Here is a 15,843-nt window from a genome sequence, read left to right on the forward strand (position 1 = left end):
CATGCACACACACACACACACACACACACACACACACACACACACACACACACACCGCACATGCACACGCACACACACACACACACACGGCGAGCCTGAGCCAAGGGCTGTATGAGCAAGGACTTGTGCCACCAGATGAATCTGGGACGGTTCACAGCAACACTGCATGTCTGCAGAGTTTAACCAGGGCGTTGTTCTTCTGCCAGTTATGTGATCATCAGGGGCTGAGCCAAGAGCAGCCCACTCAGAACCAAGGGCTAAGAGCCAAGAGCAGCCCACTCAGAACCACGCAAACAGGGCTAAGCCAAGAGCAGCCCACTCAGAACCACGCAAACAGTCTGACACCAACACCATATAAGAGCAGCCCACTCTGACACCAACACGCTCGCAAGGGCTGAACACCCATACACGCGTGCACACACACACACACACACACACACACACACACACACACACACACACACACACACACACACACACACACACACACACACACACACACACACACACACACACACACACACACACACACACACACACACACACACACACACACACACACACACACACACACACACACTTTAGCAGCATGTCATATCATTAACACAAGCAACCAGCTGGGACAACCGCAGGCTTGACATGCATAGTGCTCTCTCTTTGTGTGTGTGCGCGAACACACACACACATCACGTGCATGTGTTTGTTCATCTGGGAGTTGGTTAGCAAGCTGGTGCTCGTACTACTGTTTGTCACCTCACATGTACCAGTTTCACTAACAAGGCTAATCTGAATCTCTTCCATTTAACACATTGAACCTTCTTAACAGAGTGACAACAGAGCGTTACCAAACTAATTACATGCATTTTGAATATAGGAACCAGTGAGTGGTTTGGAATTGGATTGCCTCCCCTAGTGTCATAATACGAGTTCCTGTGGTACAATGTTCTCCGTATCTTTTTGTGTTTAACATTAAGATATCGTTCCGTCTAGGCGGAATTCTGACTTTGAGGCGTTCAGTCATAAGCCTGCCGATGGTAGCGTCGCCCCATTGGCTCCTCAGCCAAGCACATGCACCAAATGAACCTGCGGTTCCTCTCGTGATTGTGTCGTGCCACATTGTAGCACAGCAAAGAGAGTCTTCTGCTGTGTTCTGATTTCATCATCATTTTTCGACCGCGGTCGAGATCATGGATTTCAGAATGCTTCCCGGTCTTCCCGGTCCTTCATTTCCATCCCCAGTTCCTGCTTACTGACGCATGTGTCCCTAGCGATGACATCAAGATATAACCTCAGTCAGCTCTGTAGCAGTGGCCAGAAAACTGTGTTCTCCTGGATCGGACTTGTGAAGAAACACGGGGAAGGTTGCCGTATATTAGATTAGTCGATGGGTGGCTGAGATTTTGCGCTCTCATTAGAAAGCGGGTGTAAGTGCCATCCAGCCGTTTCTCTAATTTCTTTGAAAGTGTCCATGTCTCGGAGCCATAGAGTAGAATCGGCTCGACGTTCGTCCTAAATATTTTTACTTTAAACCTCTTACTAAGCTGGGTTCTGATTGAACTTCTTCTCACGGGACATGTATACAGTAAAACTGCTACCATGTATAAAGACATGTGTAACACTACTACTACGGGTGGTGCAGGGGTATAGTTGGTGCGCATCCGGCTTGGCCAGGCGTTCCGAAGAACACAATTGGCTGTGATTTTGCCAGAGCACCGCTGGTCAAACGAATCCCCACATTCTGTCGTATGATGCTTAGTTCATACTGGACTTTGTGTCCCACCAACCAGCTCCGTGGCCTTGTGGTTAGAGTGTCTGCCCTGAGACTGGGAGTGCGGACGTTGCAAATCCCAGCCCAGTCATACCAGAGACTATAAAAACAGGACCCAGTGCCTCACTAACTGGCACTCTGCATCAAGGGCAGCATTGAGTGTAAGTCCCTGCAACATACTAGCATCATGCCCAGGGGGTGTGCTTACACATATATATATATGTATTATAAATCAAGCTGCCTCACGCCAAGGAAACAGAGGATAGACCCCAGAACTATGGGCCACACGACATGGGAACCGTTTGTTCCCAGGGCTAAGCATGAGCTTGTAGTTATGCTATCTTCAGCACACGACACCAGCGTGCAACAAAGTATGAGCGCACGCCTTTAGTCACACTCCGCTGGTCAAATGAATTCCCAGAGGTGTGAGGAGGCATAGCATTCGGGGGAGATGGTGGTTTTAAAAGCAGGTCTGTCTCGGTAATGGGAGATGGGTGAATTACCGCCACCATGCCTGTACCTGTCTGACAAGAGAGGCTACGGTAGTATAGCAAAAATAAGAAGTGCAGAGTCAGGATGTCAGACTCATGCAGAGTGTGCGGCTACTGTCATTGCTGGGCAAATGACTTCCAAAGTTTGATTCGTTGAGCCCTACACGATATGCAGATACACGGGCACATCACGGTATATACTGTATAAATATTTGCCGTCTCGCAGACGCACACACACACACACAAGCACGCGCGTGCGTGCGTGCACACACACAAAGACTCGTACCTTCATAGTTGAGCTTGAAGCCATGAGCTGAGACAGCAAAGTCGCTGGTCAACCTCAGAGAGAACACATTTCCTGTACTGGTGACAGGGGGCGGCACCTGGAATCCCGTTAACCTATAGAAACAGAGAGAGGAACAGAGTTAACCTATAGGAGCAGAGAGAGGAACAGATGGACGCGTGAATAAATTAACAAATAGTCTAGACCCACACATTAACCAATTATAACAAGACGGATACAAATTAAACACTCAGGATAACGCACCGCTCCTCATTAGCGCAAGGAGTCCCTAAAAGGAGACACAGAGAACAATAATTGTTCTCCGTGCCTCCTTTCGGGTCCTCACTCCTAATGAATGTGTTATTATCCAATTAGATGCAGAAAGGTGGATCGGCGAATTAGCAAATCAACAGTCAAGATGGCACACTTGTTACCCAGACTACAATGAGCCGAGAACGCGTTCGTACAAATTGCACGCAGGGAGGCAAACGGGTCTTGAATGGCCTTTTAATGGTCTTTTGTAATCCTATATTACAATTGAAAACATGTGCCCAAAAGCACGCACAGGAACAAAAGGCACCAGCTACTACGTCACTGACACGCTGCAACACGCTGCAACACACACTGCAACAACACACTAACACGACACAGCCTTACCCTCCGCGTCGATCCACGGCTATCTCCTCATGTCGCGCCGCACGGCCACATTTAACAACACCCGCGTAAAAACTGTCATTGCACTGCCACTAGAGCCGCCTCCCGTCCACACTCACAAACAACATCAATATCAATAATAAACACAAACACGCCACAAGCACCGACACCCCCGCCTAATTTGTTGCCACGTCTATGAAAACAAGCCCAGAAAATATGCCATTCAACACGCTACTTACAACTCGCTTACAATTCGCGGACCTGGCAACACTGCATCCTGTTTTCCCATTGGCTACGGTTGCTTACAACACGCATTTGCACTGCATCTTGGGAGCAACACAGCTTAATGTAGGGGTCACCGATTGCTGTGCTACATCCCCCTCATGTTCTCACCACCCCGTTCGGCTGCACCACACACACTAACCTACACAATTCTCCACATGCAACACAGGGCCCTTATTGGCTAGCCCCCTCACATGGCGATCCCCACGCAGCCAACCACAGGGCAGCCAGCCACACACACACACACACACACACACACACACACTCATTCTAACTTGCATGGACAGCGCCGCGATTACATACACAGTTTACCATACGTCCTCTTTTGGGGGCCTGTCCGGCCAGTCCGGGTGGTTTTATAAATACCTTCAAATGTCCGGGGTTTTACACGTATCGCCTGTAGTCTATCGCTACGCTCACAGACCATTCACACCAATGTGTATTACAATGCACGTTCAATGGTTCGTAGTGGAAAAACACTGAGAGGTGGACTTTCAGCCCCAACCCCGGAATGTGTATTCTTCATAACTCTGCATGCGCTGCACGCTCACACCACTACCACTGGTCCCGACCGCAGATCAGAGAAAGGCTCGCTGGCTGCTCCGCTGTCTGCAGATAGACAGACAGCGGAGAACTATCTCATCATTGACATGCAGAAAAAGTAGCCTGCTGTTTTCTCAGCTTTCTGACTGACCAATGAGAAGCACATTGTATTGTCTGCAAAGGAACTATGTGTCTGTCACAAATACAAGTTCTGTCCTGCAAGCCCATGTCATGTCAACACAGACAAGGCAGCTGTGCGCGCGGTGAGTCCTGCAAATTATAATGACCCAATATTATTTTGTACAACCTAGCAAAGCATAAGATATGATGGTTTGGAGAATAGGCTGGTCTCTCTTTTTACAACAGATAAGCCATTGCATACAGGTTCTCAAACTTTTTAATTTCAAGGACCCCCATAACTCTGAGAGTCAAACCAAATGGACCCATAACAGTCCCATTTCATTCCATTTCCACAGTATCACAGTTAACAGTTATAAAAGACTCCATTTGGTTACATTTTTACACTCTCAGAGTTACAGACCTGTAAGGGTCCATTTGGGTCCATGTGTTACACTCTCAGAGTTACAGACCTATAATGGGTCCATTTGGAACCCCCTCAAGGAACCATGAGGGTCCCTGGATCACACCTTTCAGAGCCACTGCTTTAAATAAATACATAACTAATATAGAGCATATTTGATGCATTTATTGTTAGGCTCTAGATTCTTTTGACATCTCAATTTAACACAACCGCCCACGCACGGCACATGCACGACGTGCACGACGTGCACGCGCATGTGCACATCCACATCCACATGCACGCGCGCATGTGTCCTCTTTTTGGTAATTCAGAATATGGTATGCCTACACAGTTAAAATAATGCAAACACGCAAATCGCACGAACGACTGCGTCGACACCTGGCGTGGAACAAACGGGACCAACCGAGGCGCATATATGGATAAGAACAACAACACTACACGCGCGCGCGCGCACGCGCTGCAACACAAAACAGCTGCATAAAACGCGTGTCACTGTGGACTTCTGTATCTGTGGACTTCTGTATCGCAACGCGGGGCAACGCAACTCTGGGATGAGCGGGCCGAAGGCCCGCGAAATTCTAGTCTTTTACAGATGGCTTTTCCACATACGCCAGTCGGTCACGTGTGATCCACTCCTTCTGACGTTGATTTCCCAAAGGAGGAGAGGAGAGGAGAGGAGAGGAGAGGAGAGGAGAGGAGAGGAGAGGAGAGGGGAGGGCATGTTGTTTTGTTTTGGGTTTGTATTCCTCCATCAGGTCTGGAACAGAGCCAGGAGGAGAGAGGAGAGGAGAGGAGAGGAGAGGAGAGGAGAGGAGAGGAGAGGAGAGGGCATGTTGTTTTGTTTTGGGTTTGTATTCCTCCATCAGGTCTGGAACGGAGCCAAACTTCTCTGTTTCCGCTGCGACAGTGTTTTCTTTCTCCTCCTCCTTCTTTCCCTGCAGCTACCCATACATCCCCCTCCCTCCCTCCCCCCCCTCCCTCCCTCCCTCATCGCTTCCTCTTTCATCTCTCCTCCTCCTCCTCCTCTAGCCTCCATCCACTCTGCCTTCGCTTTTACTCCTGGCATGAAATTCACCTAAACTCTCTCACGCTCTGCCCCCCCCTCCCTCCTCCCTCCCTCTAGCTACATACCTGTTTCTTTCTCATCCTCATTAACCCCCCCCCCCCTTCCTTGTTTCCTATCTCCTGTTTCCTTACTTTCCTCCAGTGGTGGAAAAAAAGTACTCAATTGATTTACTCAAGTAAAAGTATCAATATCGTCTGCCATATATAGAAACACTACAATAAACAATTTCTGACTACAATAAAGTCAGAAATTCGTAAAAGTACAAAAGTATTGGCCTCAAAAACCTTTTCAAGTTTTCAAATGAATAAAACTTATTTTGAAAATAGCCGACCAATTCTAAAATAACTATAATGAAAGTAACTAAACGTTTTCAAATAAATGTAGTGGAGTACAAATACCTCAAAAGTGTACCTAAGTACAGTACTTACACCCTCCCTCACATGACATTTATCTATCACTCCGCCTCCCCTCCCTCAACCTTCACCCTCGGGCACTTACCCGTCACTCTGTTCAGCACACTCCTACTGATGTGTGTGTGCGTGTGTGTGCGCGTGCCTGCAGTGCGTGTGTCATTTTGCTCCTGTCACCTCCCCCACACATCAAAAAAGGCCCGCTAGAAATGCACGTCAAGAGTATTTTAAAGACTGGAACAGTTGAGCGCAAAGTGGAGACGATGATGACGCTCACACAAAACACACCGTGAAGAGATAGGCCTACACTATAGGCTGCCGGCTTTAATTGCCCCCTCTCTCTCTCTCTCTCTCTCTCTCTCTCTCTCTCTCTCTCTCTCTCTCTCTCTCTCTCTCTCTCTCTCTCTCTCTCTCTCTCTCTCTCTCTCTCTCTCTCTCTCTCTCTCTCTCTCTCTCTCTCCCCCCCCTCTCTCTCTCCCCTCTCTCTCTCCCCCCCCTCTCTCTCTCTCCCCCCTCCCCCCTCTCTCTCTCTCTCCCCCCCCCCCTCTGTCTGTCTGTGTTTCATCTCATCCTCTCTTTCATCTCAGCTTCTCTCTCTATCGCCTGCTCTGTCTCTTCATATTTTTCAGTGTGAAAGCTATATGCGGCATCTGGTTGTGTAAAGTAAACCAAGTACATTTACTTATAAGTACTGTCTGTACTCAAGTATAGTTTTGAGGTATTTTATAGGTACTTTACCCGAGTATTTCCAATTTACGAACAAAGACAACACTCTGCCTACTTCATCTTTGATTGTGTCGTGCAAAGGTAAACCGATCCACAAGCTCACAACGTGTCGCAATGCGGCACGCTATTTTAGCTTTTAACTTTTGAGTTTTGACATTTATTTGTATATTCATACATCCATACAGACCGACTGACCTAACACCGACAGTCGACAGACAGACAGACAGACAGACAGACAGACAGACAGACAGACAGACAGACAGACATGAAGTCTGTCTGTATGTACACTTTGCAATAGGAGGGAATGGAGTTCCTAGTTCATGTGAGGGCAACACAGGCAGTAAAAAAAAAGAAGAAAAAAACACCCATCCCATTGGTCTTTCCTGCAGCAAGAAGAACATTGGAGTCTCCTTAAGACCCCCTTCGGCTCGCGTATCTACCCCTCCCTCTCTTCCAACCTTTCATCTCTCTCCATTTCCACCAGCTTGCACCCTCTCTCTCTCTCTTCCATCCTGCATTCGTTCGTTTGTTCCCTCCGTTGCTATACCTGTTTCTTTTCCCTTTCATCTACAGTTAGCATCTTCACCTCTCCTCTCCTCTCATCTCTCTCCACTCCCCATCCCGTCCGCCTCATCTTCACCTCTCCTCTCCTCTCATCTCCCCACTCCCCATCCCGTCCGCCTCAGACTCTACCCCTACTCTGTCTGTTCTCTCTGTCATCTTCACCTCCCCCTTTTTACCCCCCCCCCTCCCTTCTCCTTCCGCCATATTTCCTTTCTTTTTATCTTGTAAATTGTTCTCCGCCCTTTTCCAACCTTTCCTCTCATCTCTCCCCGTGCATGTCTCCAGTCGGGATGTGCCGATGAGACATTTTGGCCGATATCGATATCCGATATAATTCATTGCTGTTATGGCAGATAACCGATATTACCGATGTCGATATGATCTCATTCTGTATTGAATTATAATAATTTTGTCCATTCTGAAAAATACATGTAACAGGGTATCTGCACTGCAGGCTTATAGGCAAGTCAGATCTAACTTAAATACCTTTATATTTAATATTGTGAGCTTGTAGATCTGTTCAAGCTGTTACTTTGGGCTTGTTTATCTGTAAAGACAGACCGATTAATCGGACAGATTAATTAATCGGTCTGATTGATTAATTTAACCAATGCCGATTAATCTAAAAACAACTAAAGTCGGCCGATACCGATGTGTTTGCCAATTCATCGTCTCGAGCCTCCAACAACCCCCCCTCCCCGCCTCTCTCCTTCCTTTCATCCCTCCCATGTTTCATTTCTTCCTTTCGACCCTCTTCTCAGCGTTTCATTTGAAGTATTTATTTATTGGGGTTTCCATAGCTCCAAACTCCCCCTCGTCTTTTGTTTTATCGCTCTCTCCATCTTCCCAACATGGCTCTGCCACCTCCCGCCGCTCCTCTCATTCTTCTTCTGCCTCCTAAGTCTTTCTTCTGCTTCCTCTCCTCTCATCTTTTCTCATTTGACACTCCTTCCTATTCCTGCCTCTTGTTCCTCTTAAAAAACATCCTCCTCTCAGCATTCAGTGTGGTAAGCCAGGGGTTCTCAACCCGTGGGTCGCGACCCCTCGGGGGGTCGCCAAATTATTTTAGGGGGTCCCCAAATTATTTTCAAAAAAAAAAAAGATTTATTTTTAAATTTTATTTTCACGAATTTTCAAAAATAGCAGACCTACAAGCTCGTAGCGCGCCACTCGGTGGCGCGCTATGAGCTTGTAGATCTGCTATTTTTCAATAGCTAAATTATAACAATGCTTAAAACACCAAAAGGGGTTCCCGCCCAAAATGGGTTAAGGTTATTATATTGGGGGTCGGGAGGGGGCGGGGATCCCGAGACATTGCCAAAGCATTTCCGGGGGTCCCCGGCCAAAAACTTTGAGAACCCCTGTGGTAAGCAACAATCCACCATTGTACTCTTTTTAAGCAGACCTCCAAACAACTCTTCATCCTAGGGCGCCTGTGTCAATCTGGTAGAGTGGCCGGTACAACGACCGGATGAGAACCGTGAGGTTCCCAGTTCGATCCCGGGCTCCCCCAGAGTGAGTGTCGAACCCCTAATTGCTCCTGTCCTGATGTGCAGGCTGGTTGTTGCCTTGCATAGTTTCCTCCGCCTTTGGTGTATGTGTGTGTGTGTGTGTGTGTGTGTGTGTGTGTGTGTGTGTGTGTGTGTGTGTGTGTGTGTGTGTGTGTGTGTGTGTGTGTGTGTGTGTTTGTGAATGTGTGAATGCAATGCGCAATCCATGTAAAGAGCTTTGGATAAAAGCGCTATATAAATGCACCATTTTTCATGTTTTTTTTATTTTCCCTCTCTATCCCTCATCCATCTCTGTCTTGCCTGTCTTTGCTTAAGTGTTTCACCCACCCACCCCTCATCTCATCTTTTGTCTCACCCTTCCTTTCATGTCACCCCCCCTCTCTCTCTCTCTCTCTCTCTCTCTCTCTCTGTATAATAGTGTCTTCATTAAGCCTCACCTCAGCACAAAGTATTCTCCCTCCCTTTCAACAACTACTTATAGGCACATCAAAAGCATGCAATCATTCATACTGGCAGATGATGCACGTTATTAGAGCACGTGCACACACTCGGTGGCCGCCTATCCAGTTAGTGGCGTTTCTGAACGGAGGGTTTCATCATGTGGTTCTTTGTACATATATAGTATATGCTCCGTGAATTCACAGGGCAAGTGATTCCATTAAAAAAAAAGAAACATTGGATGAACTCAGAAATGGAGAAGTGTCAATCTGACAAATGGTCTGCTTTTTCTTAACTGCACAACCATTGATTATGTTGAGACAAAGCAAGCTATATGGTTTCAATTCCCCTGAATGAGAGCTATATGGTTTCTATTCCCCTGAATGAGAGCTATATGGTTTCAATTCCCCTGAATGAGAGCTATATGGTTTCAATCCCCCTGAATGAGAGCTATATGGTTTCAATCCCCCTGAATGAGAGCTATATGGTTTCAATCCCCCTGAATAAGAGCTATATGGTTTCAATTCCCCTGAATGAGAGCTATATGGTTTCAATTCCCCTGAATGAGAGCTATATGGTTTCAATCCCCCTGAATAAGAGCTATATGGTTTCAATTCCCCTGAATGAGAGCTATATGGTTTCAATCCCCCTGAATAAGAGCTATATGGTTTCAATCCCCCTGAATAAGAGCTATATGGTTTCAATCCCCCTGAATAAGAGCTATATGGTTTCAATCCCCCTGAATAAGAGCTATATGGTTTCAATCCCCCTGAATAAGAGCTATATGGTTTCAATCCCCCTGAATGAGAGCTATATGGTTTCAATCCCCCTGAATGAGAGCTATATGGTTTCAATCCCCCTGAATAAGAGCTATATGGTTTCAATCCCCCTGAATAAGAGCTATATGGTTTCAATCCCCCTGAATGAGAGCTATATGGTTTCAATCCCCCTGAATAAGAGCTATATGGTTTCAATCCCCCTGAATGAGAGCTATATGGTTTCAATCCCCCTGAATAAGAGCTATATGGTTTCAATCCCCCTGAATAAGAGCTATATGGTTTCAATCCCCCTGAATAAGAGCTATATGGTTTCAATCCCCCTGAATGAGAGCTATATGGTTTCAATCCCCCTGAATGAGAGCTATATGGTTTCAATCCCCCTGAATGAGAGCTATATGGTTTCAATCCCCCTGAATGAGAGCTATATGGTTTCAATCCCCCTGAATGAGAGCTATATGGTTTCAATTCCCCTGAATGAGAGCTATATGGTTTCAATCCCCCTGAATGAGAGCTATATGGTTTCAATTCCCCTGAATGAGAGCTATATGGTTTCAATCCCCCTGAATGAGAGCTCAGAGTGTTGCACTAAAACACTACAAGGGTGCAGGGGGTTCAATGTAGGGACACATCAATGTGCTATTGCCATAGAAAGAAAGAAAGAAAGAAAGAAAGAAAGAAAGAAAGAAAGAAAGAAAGAAAGAAAGAAAGAAAGAATCTTACCTACACAGACCACCCATACAACAACTTTGATTGATTGATTGATTGAAATATGTATTAACAGTTTGCAGAATTACAGTACATTTCAAGCACAAACTCAATACAAAGACTGTTAACTGTGAGTGGACGACCCAATTAAGCATTACACTTGTTTACAAGAGGCGTCCACCATGTTCAATTCATCAAAACATTTAGAGACGTACAAATAGACACTTCTATATAGTCAAAGAACAGAACAGGAATTCATCATAGGGTGTGTAACTAGAGGTACTTTCAGCACCCTCTGGTGACGCTGCTGCAGTCAAGTCACACACACACACACACACACACACACACACACACACACACACACACACACACACACACACACACACACACACACACACACACACACACACACACACACACACACACACACACACACACACACACACACACACACACACACACACACACACAGCAACCGGAGCCATGCTAAAAGATAAATTATCGGTCGCCGCTTTCATAAATGGAGTATACTAGTTGTCTACGAACATGTCCGTAGTTGGCACCTGCCGTACCCTAGCCTAGGGGGTCCGAATATATTCGTAGATGGCAGAAAAAGAAAAAATATATATTTATTTTGAAAAATGTGACTTACTTTGGTAAGTATATGTTGCTGCCAATACCTTTGTACATTTATATTGAAAAAAGGGAAAATTGTACTTAAGTAAAAAAGGAAATCTGTCAGTTACATAAGCCAGTGATACACAGGGCGACTGTGAGGTAGAGCAGGTCGTCCAATGATCCATGGGTCGGCGGTTCGAATCCCGGCTCCTCCTTGGCTACATGTCGAAGTGTTCTTGGGCAAGACACTGAACCCCAAATTGCTCCCGATGTGCTGGCTGGTACCTTGCATGGCTTCCGCCGCAATCGGTGTATGAATGTGTGTGTGAATGGGTGAATGTAATGCACAATCTATGTAAAGCGCCTTGGATAAAGGAGCTATATAAATACACCATTTACCATTTACACGTGCTTTATGGCCTATACCTGCCTGAACTAACTCGGAAACTACGCATAGTTAACAAGCCTTCATCACAATAGTTTCACATTCACTTTGTGCGCCTCAACTAACAATAAGCACTCTCCAAAAAGGAGGAATCTTTCTTAGCTTCGGAATACATTATGTCTCTCCGTAGACGAGCTGCTCGTGTACAGTATATGTATACGCATCTTGAGTTAAATTCACGCTGATGGTTTTATTGTGTATACGGCACTGTACCGTCCCAAATCAAGATCACTGGTGAATGTAGAATGAGCCAAACGAGGGATGTTGATGTCTTTAATGTGCTCACGCTGCAGCCAGGAGCTTTGGAGGAAAATGTTTCCGCTATGTAAAGAACACCCTCGACACTCCCCTTCCTGTGTTCGCCGCATTCTATCTCCTCCTGCTCCGTTAAATCATATTTGTAATGCTTCAGTCACTCTAGTGCTAACAGGTACGCATGTGCACGCACGCACGCACGCACGCACGCACGCACGCACGCACGCACGCACGCACGCACGCACGCACGCACGCTTTAACAATTTATGTACGTCCACACAGAGGAACACAGTACAAGGACACCATTTTCAAGCGCTTCCGCCTAATCATCAGAGGCGCCGTAAATCTATAGTTAATAAAGCAGATGGCTGCACTGTGGGCTTTAGCAGCGTCCAAGTTGCATACTGATTGGGCATGTAACGATATATCGTATATCGATATATATCGATATTAATCCCGACGATATGAATCGATTCGAATCGATTCATTGAAATAAAAAAATCGATTTTTCTTTCTTTTTTTTTTTAGGGGGGCTAGTGTGTGATGTGAAATGTGAGCTTTAGTCATATTCCATCATATTCAAGTGCTTTTGGAGAGAAATGATAGTCACTTTCAGTAGTAGAGCACTGTAGAGGGGAGCTGTGTGCGTCTGTGACTGTGCCCAGGTGATGATGGTCGTTGATGCTCATCAAGGAAGGCAATTATGTTTCTGCACTGTCAAAAGTAATGCTACTTCTTTTGCAATGTAGTTAAATAAAACATCTCAGGGGGGAAGATAAATTATATAAAATTAAAAAAACGGTAATTTTTCTTTAAAATATATATATTTTTAATATCGTGAAAAATCGTATCGTGAACCTCATATCGTGATACGAATCGTATCGTGAGTTGAGTGAATCGTTACATGCATAATACTGATTGGTCGGGAATCAGCTGTGATCCGTTTTGAACTGCGACACCGTAGTCCATGGAAGTGAAAGAGTCAATCGAGAGGTGGACGTCAACTGACCAGAGAGTCCACAGTTGACACCATTTTCAAGGTTTAAAGGACAACTTTGGTTTTTTTTCAACCATGGTTCATATTTGAGGTTGTTATTAGAGGAAGTAAAAGATGAGTGCATTTGTTTATTTTTTTCAATTGCTGCTTACTTTCGTTTTAGCGATTTTAGCTGTTGTTGACAGGAGGGCAGGGGCATTCGAACATGGGACTAAACATGTATATTTTAACAAAATGTCACAGCGTTTTTTTATTATTATTATAGTCCTACTAGACCCCAGGAAATTACATCTGGCCACAAAAGATCATGGGATCTACTGAATGTGAAGGGGGAGGTGACAAAGTGACACGTTGAGCCTACAACACAGTGTATGGCAGCCCCCTATACTATTGTATCCCTCTTCACGCCAGTAGATCTCGTGATCTTTTGTGGACAGGTGTAATTTCCTGGGGTCTCGTAGGACTATAGTAAATAAAATAAAATACAATTGCCATGAAATCATGTAAAAAGAAAAATACTAAATACAAAAACCAAAGTTGTCCTTTAAATGGAAATATGCTTCTTGCCTAAAATAATAATGTGAATGTAACTGTAATGTCTTGATGATACAGATATACTGTATGTGTGCACGTGCTTCAGGTCCCCCCCTTCTTGAACCAGCCAAGCTCACGATTATGTGGGTTATTATATGAATTATAGTGCAATTACCTTTTGTAGGTATAAGTATGAAACGTTTGTGAGAAAAGCCTCTGTGTACAACCGTACGTACGCACGCACGCACGCACGCACGCACGCACGCACGCACGCACGCACGCACGCACGCACGCAGACTGATTTCCTGTGTGTAGCCGTACTGCTTGCTGATTTCCTGTGTGTCAGGTGTATCTCCAGAATTATGGACGAGGAGATTTATGAGGCAAACCAACATTCTCTTACAGATCAGAGGGGGGGGGGGGGCTCTATTCCCCAGCGAGGGTGTGTGTGTGTCTGTATCTACTTGTGCCTGTCTGTATGTGCGTGTTTGTGTGGAGGAGCACATGTGCACATGTATGTACGTACGCGCGTGCATGCATGCATGTGTGTGTGCGCGCGCGCACAATTGTATGTACAGTATGTGTATGTGTGTGTGTGTTTGTGTGTGTATCATGCATGAAGTGGAATCGCATTAGAAACTGAATAAAGAACTAGCTAATATCAGCAGAGTGCTTTCTCTTTTTAGAATGCAAACACACACACTATTGACTCACATAATAGAGGGACACACACACACACACACACACACACACACACACACACACACACACACACACACACACACACACACACACACACACACACACACACACACACACACACACACACACACACACACACACACACACACACACACACACACACACTATTGACTCACATAATAGACACACACACACACACACACACACACACACACACACACACACACACACACACACACACACACACACACACACACACACACACACACACACACACACACACACACACACACACACACACACACACACACACACACACACTTTATTTTCCCCAAAACAGCACAGAGCCTGGCTAATGTGATTGTGAGACCTCATCTCTCTCTCTCTCTCTCTGATAGTGTCTTTATTGCTGACAGAGGAAAGAGATTTTTCATGACCACTATCACTGCTATGAAGGGAAAGCGAGTTAATGATGGAACATTAGAGAGCATAAGAGAAATAATGGAGGGAAAACTGAGTTTAGGTTTTGTAGTCTGTTGAAAAAAATTAATATGATTTTACATTTCATCAGGTCCTGAAGAACGAGGAAAAAAAACCAGGGAAAAGGTAAATCCATGCTGCTTGCGTTGTTTGAAGGAATTCAGCCAAACCAAAATAAGTGTTACTCTTATGTACACAAGATGTAACAATAAAGTAAATGGTAAATGGTGCATTTATATAGCGCCTTTATCCAAGGCACTTTACATAGATTGTGCATTACATTCACCCATCCATACACCGATTTCTGGCGGAAGCCATGCAAGGTACCAACCAGCACATCGGGAGCAATTTGGGGTTCAGTGTCTTGCCCAAGGACACTTCGACATGTAGACAGGAGGAGCCGGGATTCGAACCGCCGACCAATGGATCATTGGACGACCTGCTCTACCTCCTGAGCCACAGTCGCCACGTAGTACTCAACCTTGAACCTTGATAGTCCCGTTGTGCTGCACGGTCCCTTGTGTTTCTCTTCTCAGGTATATCCAACAATATCACAAATGAAAGACAGCTGTAAAACATTCTGTCTCGCATTGGGAGTCTCACTCTCTGCCACTTTTAAGACTGTATATCTTCCCCCAGCAATAGTCACTATGTTTGTAGCTGCCAGTCCCTAACCACTGAAGTAGCCATGTCCAGAGACCATTGACTCTGTGTGTGCGTGTGTGTCCGCACGCAAGCATGTGTGTGTGTGTGTGTGTGTGTGTGTGTGTGTGTGTGTGTGTGTGTGTGTGTGTGTGTGTGTGTGTGTGTGTGTGTGTGTGTGTGTGTGTTAGCGTGTCAGCGTGTGTTTTATTGAATGGATTGTGACCCTCCATATGACCCCACAAACTAAACAACCACAACACTCCAAACTACCTCTTTTCTCTCCCGCTCTCTCTCTGTTGGGAAAAGGGTAACTGTGTCAATTTCCTGGCCATTTACTCACCTCCTCTGTCTCTCCCTCTCCCTCTCTCTCTCTCTCTATGCCCCCCCCCCCCCCCTCTCTCTGTCT

The 15,843-nt window shown here is 45.6% G+C and overlaps 1 protein-coding gene across 1 annotated transcript in view; it reads right to left on the reverse strand.

Annotated features, from left to right (window-relative positions):
- LOC306938742 (CUB and sushi domain-containing protein 3-like) overlaps positions 1-15,843 on the reverse strand; it is a 575,885-nt gene that overhangs the window by 403,665 nt on the left and 156,377 nt on the right. The window contains exon 3 of the mRNA XM_079523009.1: positions 2,546-2,658. Coding sequence (XP_079379135.1) covers positions 2,546-2,658 — 113 coding nt within the window. The remainder of the gene's footprint in view (positions 1-2,545; positions 2,659-15,843) is intronic.

Source organism: Electrona antarctica, assembly GCF_951216825.1.
Source record: "Electrona antarctica genome assembly, chromosome: 15".
NCBI lineage: Eukaryota > Metazoa > Chordata > Actinopteri > Myctophiformes > Myctophidae > Electrona > Electrona antarctica.